At 51.9% G+C, this 20,696-nt stretch overlaps 1 protein-coding gene across 5 annotated transcripts in view; it reads right to left on the reverse strand.

The window, feature by feature from the left end:
- Nav1 (neuron navigator 1) overlaps nucleotides 1-20,696 on the reverse strand; it is a 253,346-nt gene that overhangs the window by 136,306 nt on the left and 96,344 nt on the right. For 3 of the 5 annotated variants that reach the window (NM_001427517.2, XM_087581656.1, XM_087581655.1), the window contains 1 exon segment: nucleotides 16,803-17,603. The exons of the other annotated variants lie outside the window; for them this stretch is intronic. In NM_001427517.2, the coding sequence (NP_001414446.1) occupies nucleotides 16,803-17,603 (801 nt within the window). 5 annotated transcript variants of the gene reach the window in all.

The following is a 20,696-nucleotide window of genomic DNA, read 5'->3' on the forward strand; positions in this document are numbered from 1 at the left end:
AGGGGAAAGGAGTTGTTCAGGGTCACAGAGAAGCATGGGACCGAGCATACAGTCCTTGCTATTGGCAAAGCTCCACTTACTTGCCTTTTCTGTCATGGCAGCAGAGGTGGGGTGGGAGTCAGGTACAGGGGTTGTCAGGTATGTAAAGGGGTGCTTTAACACATGGGAGCGCGCACGAAAAACTGTGGGTGTGGTCTAAATGTCTGCACAGCAAAGCTCAATGTGAGTCACATGGCGGGCAACAGTGTTCCTGAAGTCAAGGTTCAATCCTGTGTGTATGTGTGACGTGTGTTTGAATGTGGGCAGGTGCAGGCCTTAACATACGTATGGTGGTCAGAGGACAGCCTCTGTGCTGGGCCTCACCTTCTGCCTTCAGACAGCGTGTCTATTGGCAACAACTACAAATGCCGGGCTGGCTGGCCCACCAGCTTCCAGTGATTTTCCCCTCTCTACCTCAAATCTTCCCAGAGGCCCTGAGATCACAGATACCCGCATTACTGTGCTGGGCCTGCAGGTCCAAATGCAGCTCATCAAGTTTGTCGGCAAGCACTTTACCCTCTGAACCATCTCCCCAGCCCCTCAGGAACCAATTCTGCACTTCTTCTGTGACCCCTATTGTGGCCTAAGGAAGTGAATTCAGGTCCTTTGCAGGAGGCTCGGGGGAGGCTGCCTTTAACTCTTATTTTTGGGCATACATGGGGCGGCCATGACCCATATCACAATGATTAATTCTAAGAGCATCCATCACATTAGTGTTCCCTGAGACTACAGAAGGCATGACTGTCCTCACCACCACTAAATGCCATTGCAATCACCATTATCATCTTGCCTTCCCTATATTATTGACTACTTTTCTATCATCACATCACTGGCCCCCAGCATCAAAAACTTATCATCACCACCACCACCATCATCACCATTATCACCATCATCATCACCACCACCACCACCATCATCACCAGTACTACTTACTACCATCGTCATCATCATCATCACCATTCACCATCATCACCATCTCTACCATTGAGGACCGTGTGATTGCCCCTCCCTCCTCCCTGAGTTTAGTTTGGATGAATCCTGTGGGCACTAAGTTCAGCTAAAAATAGCTGACGTTTTTGGCAGATGGCATTACTAGAAAAAAAAAATTGAGAATGTTGTAGCTTTTAGTCAAATATGCATGCTTTACATGTAACAAACTTTTACGTGCAGGCAAAAATAAAAGTTTGTCAAAAAATAAAGTCTGTCAGTTAAATTTTTTGAAGTGAAAATGAAAAATACATAGATATGAAAATTTTAATGCACGAGGGCAGAGGTGATCACATCTTGTCACCGAACACCTTGCTGAGGGTCAGGGGACAAGCTCTCCAGGACTGCTGGTCCTGTCCTTCCCCAGAGAGCCGCTGGCTGGGGGCTCTCTACTTTCACCCTCTCCCTGGCGCCCGTTCGTTCGTTCCCTGCAAGTCTCACATCTGCACTGTGGGCCCCCTTCTCTGGAACACAATGACGTCACTGGGATGGTTCAGATAGTCTTGGGGTCTCCCAGGTGGGACTCTATCACTCTTGCCTCCCCTCACTTTCGCTCAACAGCTGCCCGGGCAGCTTTCACAAAACGCAAACCTCAAATCGCTCCTCCTCTTACAACCTTTCCTGGGTGCGGGTGGTGGAGGCAGCGGCCCACGCCTTGGGTCTCGAGTTTGAGGCCAGCCGGGTGTACAGAACTAGTTCCAGGACAGTCAGGGCTACCCCCACACACCCAAATAAACAAAACAAAACAAAAACCACAACGTTTTCCTATCTTTTCACTGAGCTTAGGGGAAAATTCAGAATCCTGATTCTACCCATCAGGTGTAAACTCATCCCAGACCCTGCTCCTATCCGCCCCTATCCACCCAGCACCGTGGTGCGCCCCTTCTGCCTTGGCGACCTGCTTCTCTTCATAAATACTTGGGCTCACTCAGACACCAATAACACTCGTTGCTTTTCTTGGCGAATCTCTGCCCAGCCACCGGGCCTTGGCTGACCTGTATCCTGGTCCGAGAAGGCCCTCCCTGACCAGGCCCTGTAATCTGTGCCTTCTCTCTCACCACAGCCCTGAGGCAGGGAGACCAGGAGGAAGGTAGGTGGGCAGCGAGACAGGACCGAGCATCCAGGAAAGCCAAAGGGTCACTGTCTCAGCATACAGTTCTCTAGCTTAAAGGTTCCAAGACGCATGTTAGCAAACACATTTCAGCCTTAGGAAGGATTGCCTGGCCCATCTGCATCTGCGCACAGAGCCTGTAAAGACCGTGAGAACTGCGGAGCCCGGATGTTAGCAGCTGTGGTGGGTGAGACTAGGGGCCTGTGGACCCTGGCTGTGGGGCTGAAATACAGCCTCGCCCGGGGCCTACTCTGAGAGGGGGCTTGGGATTATGCAGACATGATCTCATCTTCCTACCTCCACTGTTGCTACCCTTGCCCAGCTGCAGAGGAAAACAGAGGCAGTTTTCTATCTATAGGGGGGAGGATAGAAAACGCAGTTTCTTGGGCTTGAGGCCCTAGTCTGGTAACAGGGCTTGCACTGCCCATCCAAGGCTGTTGGGGGTCTCTGTCCTGCTCCTCTCCGTGACAGCATCTCCTTACACTTGGGACTGTTGCAGGCAGAGTTTCTTTAATCAGGCCGGGGCTTTCGAGACAAGATTTCTTTGTGTAGTCTTAGCTGTCCTGGAACTAGCTCTGCAGACCAGGCTGGCCTCGAACTCACAGAAATCCACCTGCCTCTGCCTCCCAAGTGCTGGGATCAAAGGAATCATCAAAGGAATGCACCACCACTGCCTGGCTACATCTTGGTGAGTGTTTTATGAACTTCTGCAGGTGGTGGAAACTATGAGGTGACGGGCAGCATGTCTGCCTTCCTCAGGATGACTGCCTAAAATAAATATCATGGGACAGGTACAGAAATCAGAGACCTGAATCTAGAGCTTGTATTTGCCAACCGTGGGTTGGGTGACTTGGGGCTAACTGTCCTTTAAGGTACCGGGTTTCTTCTCCTGCTGAGTGGCGGGGTTGGGGGAGGATTCAAAGATGAGGTCTCACACTGCTCTGACATTCTTGGGTCATCTGCCCAGGGTGTGTTGGAGAATTAAACTGGAGGAGGAAGACGGGGCTCTTCAGATCAGGAGTCAAGGGAACTCAACAGAGCCCAACCAAGCCCTGGCCTCAGCTTCCCCAACTGCAAAATGAAGGCTTTGTACATCACCCTGAGCTCAGATCTCTCTGGCTATATGACATAATGATGTTGCCACTGAGCTGAAGAATGTCTCCCTGACCTCAGCTGGGTTTAACTAGCTCCAGTGGAAAAGTGTCTTGACCTCACCAGGGAACGTCACCGGGTGCCCTCACCTCTCTCTGTTCATGGCTTTCATATTTGAATTCCACTCAGAGAAATCTTGACTTGGAACATTCCAAAGGGCGGCAGCCGACTGGCTGCTTAGTGGAGCTCAGATAGATCCCCGTGACCCACTGCCTCCCAGAGGCACACATCCTTCTATCTGAAGGGCCCTGAAATCTCAGGGTCAGACAGAAGAATAAGAAAAGGCCACCCTGCTCAAGGAGCCAGCTGTCCTGTCTCACTCACTTGCCCTAACCCTGACTCCAGGCCAGCAAGAAGCCAGGTACCCCAGATGAGCTTGCAGCAGACGTCCTTGGGCTCCACCCACATCCCTCCCAGGTTATCACGAGGCAAGCCTTCAAAGTCTCACCTCCATTCTTTCCTCTGCTATCATTTCCCCCTGAGATCCCCTCCCTCCACAGAGGGACAGAAGGGACACTTGTCACCTCATCAACCATCCCCCACTCCATCTGTTTTTCTTCCAGACATATTTCTCCTACATACAGAGCTGCCAGAGATGATGTAGGTTTTTTTTTTTTTTTTTTAAGGAGGGAGGCAAGACAAGAGGGGGTGGAGACAGATCGCTTTCCAGTGATATCTGGTTCAAGCTGATGCTAGTGTCAGTTTGCATTCCCTGAACATAAGGGGACCAGAGAGCCAAGGAACACAGGAGGTAAGAGATTGACAAAGGGGGAGCGGGTCTCCCTAGTCCCAAACACAGCAGATCACAGCACCCAGCATGGCTGAGAACAGGCATTATTGAGAGATGCTCCACCTAGTCACCTAGGAGCTTGGCTCCCTCAGGCATGGCTACCTGCTCATCTAGCCTCAGATCCTATCCAGATGACCTTCCCCACCCACTCACCCAGAGTCTCTGCTTCTTCACTTCCTCTGTACGTGAGTTCAGGGACTCGGAAGAGATACTCAGTGTAGTCAAAGGTGTCTAGAGTTGGGCGTGGTGGTGCAAGCCTTTCATTCTAAGACTTGGGAGGCAGAGGGATCTCTTCTTGAGACCATGATAGGTCCCAGGCCAGCCAGAGTTGTTCGGTGAAACTGCGTCAAAAACGAACGAGCAAACAAAGCCAAAAAAGTATCGGAAAATCAGAATAGGAAAACTAAATTCTAAACCTCAAGAAGGGCAGTTCAAGATGGGGTGGATTTAAACAAACAAAACAAACTTCTATATCCTACATAATGGAGAATGGGTTTATTTGTGATGCAGACAGCAAAAAAGTCTAGGTGCTGATAGGTTTGGGCTCAGCTGGGGACAGGCAGGAAGCAGAGGCAATCCTCTTAATGGAGAGTCTCCGACCTGGCTCTAGAAGCCAGGGGTTCTGAGCACCCTGGATCTCCTCATTTCCTATCTCTTAGCCAAGGGGAGCACAGTGGTGACCAGATGCCTTCAGGGGAGGCTCCGGCTGGCACCAGTACTCTTGCCTCTAGTCCTTGCAGAGAGACAGAAACAGAGGCCAAAGAATGCTTGCCTGAGATTGCTGTGCGCCTAGTGGCTTCCTATGCACGCTGGTGTCTGTGGTGACTCAGAGCAGAGACAAAGGACCATCTACTCCACTTCTGAGCGCCTTCAGCTCAGCACACCTGTCTTCTCAAGATTTGAGGACACGGCCTTCCTGATTTCCAGTCACTTTTGGCTACAAGGATATGTCTTGATTCCTTGAGCTCATGCACAGAGAAAGTGAAGGAAGGAGCGGTGGGTGGGTGGGGCTTGTTTGGATGAAGATCGAGGCCTGATAAGCAGTTTGCCAGAGGTAAGGAAGCAACTTCACCATCTTCTAGCAAGTAGCTAGACTCTTAAGAGTGCTAGGAACTGGGTTGGGGATTTAGCTCAGTAGTAGAGCGCTTGCCTAGCGAGCGCAAGGCCCTGGGTTCAGTCCCCAGCTCCGAAAAAAGGAAAAAAAAAAAAAAAAAGAGTGCTAGGAACTGACAAGGCTGGACCCCCACGGACGGTGGACTCTAAGAGTGTGGAAGCCACCAAGAGTAGTCAGTGCTTCTCTGAGCACAGCAAAGGGAGAGGGCAGGGAGGATGAGGAGTCCCTTTGGTTAGGAGAGGAGAAAGTTGAGAAGGAAATACTACCAGATGGGTGGATGCTGGCCCTCCTCAGGCTAATGCATATCTTTCAGGCTGCACTAGAGTATCTCACTTATGTACGTCTGGAAGTCTGGGGGCATGGCAGGAAGAACATCTTGGGGGACTCCTGTCCATGCAGAATCTGAGGAACAAGTCACCCAGTATATATAGGCATAAGGAGATGACACGGAGACAGAAGCGTTCAGAAGACGGCAGCCTGGATACAGGAGAGAAGGGAGGGCTGGAGTGGACCAAGTTCTATGTCCTCTCTCTGATGACCCCTAGGGGATAAGGCAATGACTTAGGCTCTTGCTGAGTGCTCAAGTTGAAACACTGAAAACATTATCATTGTGATTCACAGATGCAGGGCAAATCCAATCCTTACAGAGTGTGAGAAAATGGCTGGAATCCACCCCTGTCCTGGCTCAAGTTTTGCTCTCCCAGCTCAGAAGCAGGGCTGACTCCTCTGGGGGAGAATTTCTTCCTGTCTGCCCTTTGACATACCGTTCACTAATGCAAAGCCAGCTCCACTCCTACTAGCCCAACACCTTGGCTCCAGCCCTAGGCTTATGGGAAATCACAGGTCAGCCTCAACCTCATCCACCTGTTCCCAAGAGAAAAGGGAAGGAGCCAAGCTGTCCTGGCTTTCATTCCTCCACAGATGACTTCTCAGCTGTGTGAGAACAATCACAAGGGTAGGTCTCATGCCTCTGCTCCAGGAGGAACAGAGACCATCAGAGACATTACTGACCAATAGAAGGACAGATGAGGTAAACCAACAGATCCAACCTGAGTCCCCAACCTGCCCAGAAATAAGGACATTTCTCATGTTCACTCTGATCTAGATAGTGTGAGCTCACCCTGACCTAGATCCTGGGCTGAAGGTTACAATGGATGCTGACCTCGAACCAAGATGGCCACCCTTTGCCAGCCCTCCTCCACACCTTAGTCTATTTTTTTCACTCTGCTTTGGAGACTTTATTTTCATAATAGTTCAAACAACTGCCAGGCTACCCTGTAACTGTAAAACGCCAATTTCCTCTCCTTGTGATAGGTCCGCAGGCGCCATCTCCTCCCTCCTCCCCTGGGTAAATCAGCTGCTCTCCTGGACCGAGCGTGGGCTTCCGCACTCTGCCACGTGGACCGAGAACAGAAGAAGCCAGAAGTATGATAGGAGATGAATCCAATGTGCAGAGCAGATCGGGGCAGAGCCAACATGCTGAGCTGGCAAAGACACACTTGGTACTATTAGCTCCATCTCTCCTGGAAACCTAGCTAACTCTTGGTGTCCTCCCTGTCCTGCAGACGCTATAACCTATAAGAAACTCTCCCATTTTGTTTGCGTTCCAGAGGGCTTCACAGTGCGCATCTCGGAGTCTGGGCTGATTTGAAATAGGTTCACAATGATTGAGCCAAACCATGAGTGGGGTCGCTTGGGATGACTGGTCACAACTAGGGCCAGACGAGCTACGGTGGTTAGAACAAGGAAGAACAAACAATACTACTGCAAACCTGTAGGGGAGGTGGGAACAGAATTATTTACTGACTGCCTAACTGTATGCCAGGTACTCTGGACTTTCCCTACAATTTAATCCTCACAGTGGCCCCCAAATGTTGGATATTAGTCTTGGCCTGCAGATGAGGAACAAGTTCAAAGACAGCCGTGGACAGGAAAGAGTTGATCTGAAATCTCATAATCAGGCCTTTAAATCTGGTGTCGTTTCTATTACCCCAGGGAATCACAAGTGTCCCAGAGACACAAAGTGTCCAGGGCAAGGCTAGATCCAGAGTCTTGGTACACAACTGTCTCCTGTAGCATGATGGCCGTAAGCATGACGGCCTTTCCAGGCCATCAGGATCCAGGGTGGAGAAGGGCATGCAGATGGTGTGAAAGTATACAGCAGCACACCTCACTAAACGTCTTAAATCTGGCAACAGGTACCCAAGGAAGTAAGGGGACCAGCTAGGCTCCCAGAACCACCAAAATCTTACAAAAGCCATGGGGCCCCTGAAAACTCAACGTGTCCCCTTAATGGCAGCAACAGGAGCACAGCAGCCTCTCCATACTGCCTGCTGAGAGTATCAGGAATCCCAGGCCCAGCCCTGGCAGCCATGGAAGGTCATCTCTCTTGTCTGCAGTCATCCACCATGACAGACCATGGCATGGCCTGGAGCATAGATGCTGTCTTTGCAGTGGCTGCTCCCTTCCAAGGGCTGAAGCAGGGACATGTTGACAGCAAAGCCAGGGGTCAAGTCCTGCAGCAACTCCTGGATGCTCTGTCATCATCAAGGCCCCGTGGAAGGATTAAGATGCTAAGTCTACTCTCCTATGGCAAACCCTGAACTCTAGGACAGTACACTCTGCGACAGCTAGATTCCGTGGCAAAGCAAACTCCTCCATGACTCCTATAGCAACTGAGTCAGACAGGAAGAAAAAGGATAGAAGTCTTGAGTATAAAGTAAATGGGACCCTCACATCCTGTGTGCCCTCTTAACCCCAGGGCAGCCTGTTTCCTTCACTCCTTGGAGGACTGTCTTCTCCGAGAGCTCCAAGCCGTGCTACACTCATTCAAACAAAGCTGGATGAGTAGCAACCTCTCTATGCCAAGGTTATGTATGATTCTGCTATGTTTGTGTGGAGGGGGGTCAGATAGGGCTGGAGAACAAGCCTAGATTTTGTGTATGCTAGGCAAATGGTGTACCCCTGTGCCTTTTTAAAAAAAAAAAAAAACTTGGGGTTGGGGATTTAGCTCAGTGGAAGAGCGCTTGCCTAGCAAGCGCAAGGCCCTGGGTTCGGTCCCCAGCTCCGAAAAACAAAACAAAACAAAACAAAACAAAACTCTTTTGAGGGCTGGAGAGATGACTCAACACTGACTGCTCCTCCAGGGGTCCTGAGTTCAATTCCCAGCAGCCACATGGTGACTCACAACCATCTGTAATGGGATCTGATGCCCTCTTCTGGTCTGTGTCTGAACACAGCTACAGCACATTCATATAAATAAAAATAAATAAATGTTAAAAAAAAAAACCACAAACTCTTTTTGAGATAGGGCCTAAGTTGCGTTGCCAAGTGTTCTGACTAGTCTATGTGTACTTGATACAAGCTATAACCATCAGATAAGGAGTCTTAATTGAGAGAATGGTTCCATATGATCAAGTCATAGGCAAGCCTGTGGGGCATTTTCTTAATTAGTGATGGATAAGAGAGGGCCCAGCCCATTGTGGGCTAGTAGTCCTGCGTCTATAAGAAAACAGGCCAAACAAGCCAGTAAGTAGCACCTCCCATGGCCTCCGCATCAGCTCCTGCCTCCAGGTTCCTGCCCTGTTTGTGTCCTGACTTCCTTCAGTGATGAACCTTCCTGGAATTGTAGGCCCGATAAACCGTCCCCAAGTTGTTTTGGTCATGGTGTTGCATTGAAGCAATAGAAACCCTAACTAAAACACCACAGCTATTCTTAAACTTGCAGTCCTCCTGCCTAAGCTTCCTGAACATCTGAGATTACAGAATATATACCACCATGCACAGCTATGGTTTCTTTGAATATATTTCTAACTCCTTTGGTATGGCTTCTTGAATCGAACAGACAATTCAGAGGCTGAAATGCAGCCTCTGTTCTGTGTATCCCGGCTTCAAAGTCAGATGTAAGTGAACATTTCCATGGATGTCGTGGGTCTTTGCTTGTAAAGCCGGGAAGGGCAAGATCAAGAGTTCAATATTTATCCTTAGCTAACTATCTAATCAGAGGCCAGCCTGAGCTACAGGAGACCCAGGTCTTGGAAAACGAGGGCAAGAGGTGAGGGAGAAAAAAGAGAGGAGGAAAAGAGAAGGGGAGGGGGAAGGGGAGAAGGGAGGAGGGAAGAGGAGAGGAGCTCTAGAGTCCAGTTCTGGGGCTGTGCTGTGGGTGGTCTGGTTCATGCTTTGGGGGCTGGTGGTCTGCATTTAGCAGGGCACACATAGCCTAGCTAAAGCTGGAAGCTAAAGGAAGACCAATTCCTGATAAGGACAGAACACCGCACCTTAGACAGTAGGCCCCATCAGAACCGTACCTAATGAGGAAGGAAGCCTCTGAACAGAGGGATCCTTAGGCACCTCTCTTAACAGCTACATCCCTCTCTAGTCAGCAGATGCAGAACCCGAAGGCCCTGGGGAGTTAATGTTACTGGCAACCTCACCTAAGAGGGAGGATACACAGGACTTTGGGGGCGGTCCTTTGGAAACCTCCTGTGTTCATTCCTTCTGATGTTTCCCCAGAGCCTATTGGCCCAGCGTACTCTTTCCCATCAACCGCAATCCCACCACCTGTTTCTTCTCCTAGACCACCTCTCCTCCAGTCAGCCAGGAAGGAGCTCTGCCCACCTCTCCACCTAGCAAGCCTGCCTAACGCCCCAGTCTCATTTGCATACTGGTTTACCCTTGCCAGCCGCTTGACATGTTTCTTATGAATTAAGCAGAATTAGAAGGGAGGAAAAAAACTGGGGGAAGGACTGGGGATCTAGGAAGCAGTACATCCTAGAGATTAAGTTCAAATTCTGGCTCTGATACTCATTTGCTTTCCTGGCTTCAGGTGGCTTTTTTTTTTTTTAAGGTCTCCATTTCTTCATTTGTAAGTACCAAGAAATAATGACACATATGCCCTAGAAGCCACACAATGCTAAACACCACAAGCAGATATTGTATTCTTAAGCTTTCCTTCTCCCTCCACCTAGGAAAAATCCAACAGCATGGCTCCTGGAAAGTGCCTCTCCAGCATAGGGACCTTGGAATTCTAGGCCCCATGGCACCTTGGGGACTCTGTAGAGAGAAGGCAGGGCCTCCTGTCTGGATGGCTGCCAGCTCTCCCTAAAGGGAAGGGCCTGTTTAGTGGGTCACCAAGGGCAAAGAAAGTCTGTGTCTTCAGAGTCTGAAGGGTAACCAGTACTTAAAGTGCTTGTCTGGGAAAGAAGCCAGGCCTCTGAAGCCTGCAGTCTCTGCCTGGGGGTCTGTTTGGGGGAAGTTGCTCCTCCGTGGTCATGTTTCACACTCTTAAACTGGTCCAGCCCTTGTGTACATACATATAGACACATGTAAAGGCATTTGTGCTGGAAACCAGAGTGCGCCAGTACTGACATGCACTGATACACATGCTACCCTGCTCAGTCCAACATTCAACCCAGGCATCTGCTGTGTGTGCCGCATAAACCATTACGTCAATACTTCCACTGCATCGTGCATTTGTCGTCTCGCTAGTCATCCTGAGGTCACAGTTTATGTCACCAGCTCTCTATGAAAACATCTGGAACTCTTGACTCAAATCTCCTGCACCCAGCTCTACCCAACAGCAGGACTCCAATGGATAATCCTCAGACAGCAGTGCAGGGGACAGACAGTGGGAGTGGCTGACCATATTGACCAAAGTGCTAGTTCTTGGTGCCCGCGTTCCCAAGTCACAGGGGTAGCAGCACCATCAGACACACTGTGCGAGACTGCAACCCAGAAATTAGAAGGTTCTGCAGAGAAACCACCCACTCCCGTGGCCCTGAAATGTATCATTGAGATATCTAAAATAGATTCTGGGATGGCCCAGGCCAAGGCATGGCTCCTGCCGAGAGTCCCCGGTTGCCTTACTGAGGTCTGGACGGAATGGGATGAAGAACTGCGCGTATAAACACAAGACGTACAGTGGTGTTGACAGCAAGAGCTGGAAGCCTGCAGAACATCTATGATCCCTTCCTCCCCTACCCACTGTAGCACAGGCTAGGCAGCCCCTACCCATTGTAGCACAGGCTAGGCAGAGGAACACAGACGCCTAGTGGGTCCTAGACCAACTGTGTTCCTGTCTCCACCTCTCGTGAGAAGACATCTTCCCAGTCTGCACACTGATGTTTGCCAGCCAGAAGGAAGCAGAGACTTGACTTTATTGAACAAAGTGGAACGGAACGGAACCAGGGAGGTTTGGGTGTCTGGCCTCCCAGGCGGCAGAAACAGCAGTGTGGGGAGGTGTCTGCCTTGATGGCAGGGATTCTGTGGGCTTCTGTTGGAGGTCACCTCTCCATTTAGGGTAGTCAGCTGGGTCTGGTGCCCTGGCTCTTTATGTGTAAGAGAGGGAAGGCTGCAGGCTCCCTGGACATCAAACACATGTGGGTAATCCAACAGGGTGTGGGGGGAGGTCAGCCAGAGCAAATGAGAAACAGGTGATGTCCATTTCCCTTCTGCTGGCTGGCTAGCACAGGAACTCAGGCAAAGGGAAAGAAAGGCTTTGTCTGGGAACAGCTTCTCTGGGACAGAGGGGAAAAACCTATAGCCAGGTGCTCTGAGTCCTACGGATCCTCAGCAGGGAGTCGTTTTAAGAGGTAAACAGTATTCGGAGGCAGGAATGAGATCTGATGGAAGAAAGGCACGATCAGGCCTGGGAACCAGGTGCATATAGGTCAGACTCCTTCTCCATGAGAAAGAGATAAGAAAAGACAGGGCTAAGGGAGGAAAAGACGAGATGAAGCTCTGACAGGCACTGAACTTCTGTGAAATGCAGGCTCCCTTCATCTGTTAAGGATCCAAAGAGCTAATGTGCACCACGGAAGAAGTTCTCAGGAGACAGCATCTAGACGGGGGGTTGGGGACCTTCCGACAGTGAAAGCTTTCCAGGAAAATAAGGTAGTGAGCCCTCTGTTACCAGGGGCATGTAAACAGAACACCCACCTGCCTGTGGTGCCACAGAGGGATTAATTTCAGCGTTTAGTGGGTGGCTCATCTAGACAATTTCCACTCGGTGGCTCTAAGAAATCCCAGGGAAGGCTGAGCAGGCTGTAGAGAGGAGGGCATCTCGCCCTTGCCTGTCCTGGGAGATGCTGCAGTGTGGTGCAAGGGCAGCTGAGCGACGGCAGCTGAATGCAGCTGTGCACCCTGGGGACTGGAGATCCAGGAAGCCCCCTGCATCACTGAGCCCTGGGGCCAGAGGCTGGAGAAGTGGAAATGAATGTATCAGAGAGAGTAACAGGAGAGGAGAAACTGGTTGGGCAGCTTGGGACGAGGGGCAGGGAGGGGCTGATTACAACCCCAGGAGCAGACCTGGCACAGGATAGAAAAATAAAACAAGAAGAGAGTGTCAGGAAACACCTGCCAGGGTCCCAGATGACTTAGTCCCATTTAAGGTCTCTGGGCTTGGAGTCAGCCAGTAATGGGAAAAACATCATCCCAGACCTGTTTTGGGGGAGCCAGAGAAGCTCTGGGGCACCCCTGTTCCTTCTTGAACCTTCTCCCCAAGGTAAAGGGCCTACCTCTAAAACCTACTCATCCAGGTCTTTTCCTCTGCAACACAGAACCTAGGTTGTCTTGTGAGGGGACCAGCTCAGTCTTGCCATCAGGAGCAGCGGAATAGGACTCCCTGTCTACCCTGGGATGGAGACTCAAGCCTAGCCTTGGGTGAAGCCATCCTGAAAGTGGCAGGGAGAGAAATGTCTGCTCAGTGGAAAGCAGGAGGCCCTGAGCCCTAAGGTCCTGTGTCACCTCCTATTCCACATGAGCACATTTACCAGCCAGCCCTGCATGCTGCCACAAACATTTCATCAACCTGTGATTCCAAAACTCCCCTCTAGCCAAACACCACTATTCAGGGAAGGGAGGTGGGAAGGGTTGCCCATGCACTTTCCAGGCCCCATAGAACTCCTGGAATCACCCACCATGCCTGTGGGTGGAGCTTCTGATACTAGGTGATCTTGCATATATTTGCATATCTTTGCATATTCATAAACACCTGCCTGCTCAAGGCAAGCTATCTACAGTCACATGTCCACTTTCCGCCAAGGCACCGGAGGAAGGATGGTGAGAAGTGCTTGGGAAAGGAGGTCATCCCACAGCACTCAATATAATATAGTCCAGAGTGCATTCTCCGAAGCAACCCTTTCCCAGCCCTCCTCCCCAACGCCCCAGTGCCTTAGAAATGGATAGCTTCCTGCCTCTCCTCCTTAATTGTATTTGGTCGGTGCTTCTGAGGGTAGAGAACAGTTGCCATGGAAACCCATCCATGGATGCCAGACACCTTCTGTGAAGAAATGGGACTGAACGCCAAGACCTGGCTTCTTTCTCACCCTGACCTCAGGTCTTTCCTGTCTTGCTCTGTCCAGTCTTTCCTGGAAGGCTGAACGTTTGGGGAGTCAACAAACTGACTGTTTTAATCTTCAGATGAAGAGGCGATGGGCTGAAGTATGACTTGGGGTATAACTGTAATTTTAACTTCTCTGTGTTAATATAAGTTGTCTTTGATCCACCCAGGTTGTGCACAAGGTCTAGTCCCTGCCTCTGCTCTTACAGGATGAGCCATGGGAGGGGCCTCTTCCACTCATATGGGGGAAACTGAGCCCTAGAGGAGGAACCAGAACTTAGGACTTCTGGACAAAGAGTCGGGAAATATAGCTTTCTGCTTTGCCCCAGAGCTGGCCTAGTGTCCTTCCTCCATAATCAAAACTATCTCATATGGACTGTCAAGGTAGGGTACTCGACTTGGCCTATTTCCCCTGGGACGGGCCCTCAGCCTTCTATGCTTCCAGCACTCTCCAGGGAGACCATACTCGGCAGCTTCGGGTTAGGGAAGGGACAGAGAGCTTGTTTAGATCATCTGCAACCCAGGTGAGACTGGAAAGGGATGACCAGATTTCAGTGCTTCCCCTTCATTCCAGAAAGGCTCTCACTTGAGGCTGCCCCAGCTCCCTGCCCTTTACCTGTAGAGTCGGGTCTGAGACAGCACAGGGAATGTGTATGAGCTGACACTGGGCCTCATGGGCGGGAGCAAAAACTCCATGACTTTAGCCATTCGGAGACATCATAACAGCCTTGTCCCCAGATGCCTCTGTGCTGCACACCAAGGGCCTTCCCTAACCCTGGGCATACTTGTACAGGCCCTGGGATGCCCACCTTCCCCACCTTCTTCCTTACGCCTCCTGGTGTCTTCCTCATCTTCACATAGGAAAAAGGCTTGGCCTAGAGTCATCAACTGCCTCCTATCAACTGATTCCAGACAGTGTATTCTGGGGCCTGATGCCACTGTATCTTGGTCTTCTCACCCAGAGGCCACATGGCGACCTCTGCAGACTTCCCACCTCTCTCCTCCACCTGAGAGCGAACCTCCATCGCTCTCTAGGAGGCCACTGGAATGGCTCTGCTGGCCCAAGGCCAGTACACACACCTCCATCAGACCCTTCCACACCTGTGGGCTCCTCCTCCTCTTAGGTGTTCCACAAAAGAGCAGCAATTGAGGATTCTTCTGCTCAAGCAGCAGGCTCTTGGCTTTGGCCCAGCATCTGACCAGCTAGAAAGGGAGGAGTTCCCCGGCCCCCAAACCCCCATAATTGTTAAGTGATCTCCTGGAAGTGTGCTGGAGTGTCCTAGAAAGGACACCTAGGCAGGACTAAGAGAGCACAGCTCAAGTTCTCTTCCTCTCCTGCTCCGAACCTGCTCTAGGACCATCTTTCAGAGTTTCCGTGGTGACCCTTCTTGAGAAGCAGCTAAGAGGCCTTTTATGGTCAGTGTGGGAAATGCCTTGACTAGGGAAAGAGGGCTAGATTAACTAACCAACCCCAAACAGGGGAAGCCCTGACCTTGAAAATGGGGCTGTGCCCTCTACTCCAACACTCATCTTCCCGTGCCTGAAGCGTATGAAGACCCTTTCCCCCTCAGTCCTTTCAGATGATGTTCATTCATTCCAAGATAGCCCCATGTCTCAAGGCCCAATTCCACGGCCACCTCCTCCAGTGAGGCCTAAGACAGGCCCCCCCTTTTCCGTCCCTCTCCAGACCCCAGTCCAGTTTTCCTCCCCCACATAGCCCTCCTGGTGCCAAGTGTTCTGTTGCCCTTACTGTCTAAGCCCTTTGAATGGCAAGCTGCTTGAGGGCAGGATCTCTGATACACTCAACAGGCAATAAGGTGGCACTTCTGCCTGTCACCTCTATACACTCCACCCTATCCCTCCTTTCCACTGTCAAATCGAAATTTGGGGGCAGCCTAAAGGCACAAGGCAGTTTTCCTCCCTTTGCCCTTGTTCAGTCTTCTGACTGCCTCTACCAGAGAGAGCTATCTGTGTCAGAGGTGGAATCCCTGTTCAACAGACCCTCAGCACCCCACAGCTGGGGGTGGGGTGGGGTGGGGGGAGGTCTCAGGATGACTGCAGCAGGCCGAACAGGTTTCCTTCAGCATTCTCCAGGGGCCTTGGACCAGCATTAGCTTCTCTCTCCATCAATATGGTCACTTGGACCGCCACCCTCCTCTTGGCCCCGCCCTTTCACACGCTCAGGACACGCCCCTTCCCAGCCCCCAGCAGAGCCGGTACCCGCCTACAAGGTACCCAGGAAGATGGGGTCCCTGGGCTTTGACGCCTGAGGACCCATATCCACTGCAACAAGTCTGTGCACTTAAGGTGGCTAGCAGCCGGTCTCCTACAGCTCCTGGACTGCCAGTGCCAGTTTCCAAGGCACAGCAGCCTTGTTAGGCACATCCTCCATGTATCCCTGTCTGAGGACAGGGGCTCCACAGAAAGAAAACACGGTTCCCGGGCTGGCTCTGGATTTTTTCCTCGGACTGTTCAGGCTTGGAGAACAATGGAGCAGCTCTCTGGCTTCCTCCACCGAGGAAGCTTTGTCCCTCCCTTCCCGCCAGCTTGGCTTTCATTAGCCAAAGGGCAAAGGCTTCTCCGGAGTCTCCTTGCAAAAGCCCAGACCTTTTAGGGGGACAGGGGTGACTGCTTGGGGCTGGGGGAAAGGACGTGTATCCAGATGCACACAGCTGGCTGCTCGCCCGACTCCCTGGCCCCAGACTCTTCTTGTTGCCAGGTCCCCCACACCCGGGGAAATCCGACTCAAGCTCCCACCCGGGATTCACAGAGGAAGTGGAGCCTCAGCTCTGCTCCAAGGACCAACTAGCCCTTACATCTGCTTTCCTCACATCTTTGCCCTAGATCTGGGCTCTTACCAAGGCTTTCCTAGCCATGCTGGATGCTGTGTTACTCAGCGCAGACCACTCCTCAGCTGGTGTTTCTACCAACCTCACCGCCGTTTGCCATATTAGGACTACGGACTTCAAAATTCAGGGAAGCTAATGATTTCTAAGCACCCAAGTCTCCCGTCCCCATTGTCCACCCTCACTTACAACAGGCCACAGCAGAACCCAGGCTCCCATCAGCGACATCTTTAAGACACACACGTTAGCCAGACACAGCTGGAGGTAGGCCAGCTCTGCACATCTGGGCAGTAATGCCTCTCCTAACCTGGCCAGTGATCGCTATAAGGGGAGAAAGGGTTTGGAAAGCTTCGCTTTCACCACCTCTCCCTGAAGCTGGCCAGGAGAAAACCAGGGGCGGGGTGGGGCGGGGCGGCAAGACTTACCTAGCATTTGGCTGAAGAGTAGCTGCTCCAGGTCGCCCAGCACGGTAACCACAAGCTCGGGGTCCACCTTGAGGAAGGCCCGCTCCTCCTGGCCCTTGGCAGAGGGCACAGTCCCTGAGCCCTTTTGCGCCTTAGCCTTGCTGGAAAGTAGCTCGTCATCCGATTTGCCATCATCGCTCACCGCTGCCTCGGGCGCCTTGCTGAGAGGCTTGACCTCTGCATAGGGTCCCCGAGGGATCCGGCTAGGTTTGCCTAGGCTGGGTGCTAGCGGTGCCAGTGGGGTCTTGGCGCCGCCCGCAGGGCCACCTTTGGGCTGGAAGAGCGAATGCTCAGACTTGGACAGTGTCTTGGACATCAGAGGAGTCTCGCGGCCCTTGGGCCCCAATTTGCCCAAACCCTTGGGTGCCTTGGCCATATCATCGCTCCACTCAGGCTCATACAGTTGCAGCTTTTTCTCGGAGTCCGTGAGAAACGAGAGGTTGGTGAGCGACTTCTGTTTGCGCAGGTTGGAGACAGGCAGCCCGCCGGGAACACGACTGTCCACGCTGCCGGACTTGAAGACCTTCAGCTCCGCTGCACTGGCCTTGGCCATACTGCCACTGCTGCCTGCCGCCTTGGCGCGCTTGGGCAGCATGCCTCTCCCGTCCGCCGCAGCTGCCTTTCTGCTGGCTCCCCGAGGCTCGTCCGCACCCTCGTCGCCGCCGCTGCCGCTGCCGCCGCTCAGCTCCACCTCGGGCTGCACGCTCTTGACGCTGCTGCCCAGCATTCTGCCTGTGAGGAGCGCATGGACGATCCGCGCGTCTGCAGGCACGGGGCGGGGGAGGGGGCGGGAGCGCCGGGAGAGGAGGGGGCGGGTTGGGGGGGGGAGGACGGAAGAAACCGCGGAGGAAGGGGAGAGGAAGGGGAGGGAGCAAGGGGGCGAGCGGAGGGCGAAGGGGAAGGGGAAGAAATGCGGAGAAGGGAGCCCGGGAAGAGGAAAAGGCAAGGAAATAGCGGGTTGATGGGGCGGGGTCGAAGGAAAAGGGGCGGGGCGGGGAGAATATAAATTAAAAAATTTAAATCAGTCAAAGGAACGATAGAAGATCAGCGGCTCCATCAAAGCCGGGACGTGCTGTGATGCTGGTATCTCGTCTCGGTACCCCGGCTGCCGATCCGTGCTGCGGGCTGCACACTCCCGGGCAGCGCCCTCTCTACACTCCTCCCTCCAGCTCGAGAGGCTGCGGGCTGCAGCTCCCAGCGAAAGAGGGGAGGGGGAAGGCGGGGAGCAAACAGGAGGAGGGGTGGAGTGTGCGCAGGGGGAGGGAGGTAGGGGAGAGAGTGTGTCTATTTCTGGCTCGGGAGGGGGAGGTGTCTGTGAGCTGAGCCCTGGGGGCACAGAGAGGATCCCACCAGTTTTTCTCCTTGCTTTCTACAGACAGATGGGGTAGAAGGTTCCCTGCTGCATCTGGGAAAAAGCATGAGTGGAGGAGGGGAGACTAAGGGGTACAAGTGAAGGTGCTGGGAAAGGGTGTCTTAGACCCAGAAGAAAGAGTGGCCCTGTAGGTCTTGGGTAGAAACTAGCAGAGTCTGAAGGAAGTTCCCACAAACCTTTGGTTTCCCTCAGAAATTCTCTTCAGTTTCTAAGATACAGTTTGCCCTCCTACACCCAGAAGGGACACAGGGCAGGACAGGGTGCTTTAGACAGAGCCCAGGGTTGACAGGGAAGGGGAACTGAGGTGTTGAAGAGGCTAACCCTTGGGAGCAGGAGTCTGAGTCTCCATTCCACTTGATCACGTGACCTTGTCAAAGTCATTGAGTCTCAGTTCCTCTTACAAAGGTTATAATACTAGCTCCCCAGTTAAAAGGGTTTTGGGACACTAAGGACTCAGAGCAGAGTTAGTCTAGGTCCCTTGGCAGAGCTGCAGAACCGATTTAAAAGATCCTGGATATGTCTGAACAGGATAGGAGCTCTCCAAGTGCCATGCTATCCCAGAGTAGGTATTAACAACTCAGGCTCTGAGGCCTGAATGCTGGACACTGGGGTGCTGACTAGAGCCCAGGATACTCTAACTTCCATGACCCCGGGGCTGGATTGAGATTCTATAAAGCTTTCTAGGACAGAGACTGTAGCAGACAGGCTGCGTTTAGCACGGTGCGGAGTATGGGATTATTGGGCAGAGAGGTGCTTGGCAAGAGAACTGTGGACTTTTAGCTGACCTTGGAGATCCAGAGAAAGATGAAGAGTGTCTACGCATCAGGAACTTAATGTCTGGCAGGGATTCAAGGCAGACAACCCAAGACTTGGGGAAATAACTTTGTCCCAGGGAAGATGCAGTGTCACCCACTTGTCTCTGGAAGACAGGCGTGGTCATGTTGTGTTCTAGTTACAGCAATGACAGGAGGTGCCGCCTCAGTGTGCAGGCAGAGGTCTGGGTGTTGAGAGTCACCAGGCAGACTGTCCTCAGAGGCCCTAAGTCCCGATCTTTGGAAACTCAGAGTTGGAGCCAAGCCTACGAGAAATCTGAAGCTGGTCAACTGGATAGCCCAGTTGAGGGCTATCCAGGTAGACTATGCGCAAGCATGGACAATGTCACAGAACACACAAACACTCATGGTTATACCTGAACATCAGCTCCTAGTTCAAGAGCTAGAGCTTCTCTGATCCCACAGATGACGTGTAAGAGTGTCACAAACCACTGGACCTTGGGATCCTCCTGCTTCGACCCCCCAGAGTGGTAGGATTATGGGAAGAAACCATCATTTGTAAAGTTCTCATTCTGTTCTAGCTGCCATTCTGTAATTTATACAATTATTATTTATACAATAAATGCTCTGACCCAACCGCACAGGGATGTTGCTTTGTCTACAAATTGCAATTTGGAAACCAATGGAGGCCTGTGGGCTGATTCACTAAGTTGTTGATTGTTATTGATAATTCCCCAACACCCGGCATAAAAATTCTTCTCCTCTGGTGACCATCCTGACTGAACAACACCATGTCCATCCACTCGTGTCTACTGCTGCAGCCAATACTCCTGGCTCAACCTGACCCTTCCTCTCTGACGTGCCTGTCTGTAGGAAAGCCTTCAGCATTTTGTGAGGCCCTAGTCCATGAGTTGTTCTATCCACCTGCATTTCCTTTGCTCCGGATGCCCACTGCCCCCGGGACCTGACCTTCCTTCCTCCATGGTTGCCTCATTCCCTCACTTGATCCCGTGTGTCGGCTTATGTCTTCCTCCTCTTCTCTGTATCCTCTTTGTTCCTCTAGGCCGTCTCTCACGGGATGTTGTATTCCCCAAATCTCAGTCCCTTTCCTTCCTCCAGTAAACAGCCCCTGAAATTCTGCTTCTCTACAGAATAAGACAGACCAGATGAAGGAAAGATCGTTCCTCAGCCTCTTGGCTGAAATCAAGTCAGTATCTGTTCTTACCAGAAGGGAGGCACCTCCCTTTTCTACCTTCTAAGCCTGGGGTCCCTCCCCTCCCACACAGCATGTCACCTGTTGGTTTCTGAAATGTAAAATACTATCTATGCACAATGTCACAAACTGACTCGTTGCCAGGCTTCTTGAGAGCAGTCTTCCTCCTGTCTTTAAAGGGTTTGGCCATGGCCAGGTAGTGGTCCCTCCACACACCGTCTTGGAATACCCCAAGGCTCCAACACACCTCCGTCTCACTCTTTCTCATTCTTTTCACATCCCCAGCGTTTCCCAACCGTCCTCTTCTGTAGGGAGGATGCTCTGCTGCCGTGGCAACAGCCATCCTGGCATCTGTCGATAAAGCCAAGATGTACAGAGTGTTCCCTCCAGTGATTCCTAAAAAGAGAGGGTTCTGCCATGCCCTACTGTCCCCAAGATCAGCCCCGAGCCCCTCAGACTCAGCTATTTCTCCCTTTGCCACCCTGTGAAAATGCCAG

Source organism: Rattus norvegicus, chromosome 13, assembly GCF_021556685.1.
Source record: "Rattus norvegicus strain SHRSP/BbbUtx chromosome 13, alternate assembly SHRSP_T2T, whole genome shotgun sequence".
Classification (NCBI taxonomy): domain Eukaryota; kingdom Metazoa; phylum Chordata; class Mammalia; order Rodentia; family Muridae; genus Rattus; species Rattus norvegicus.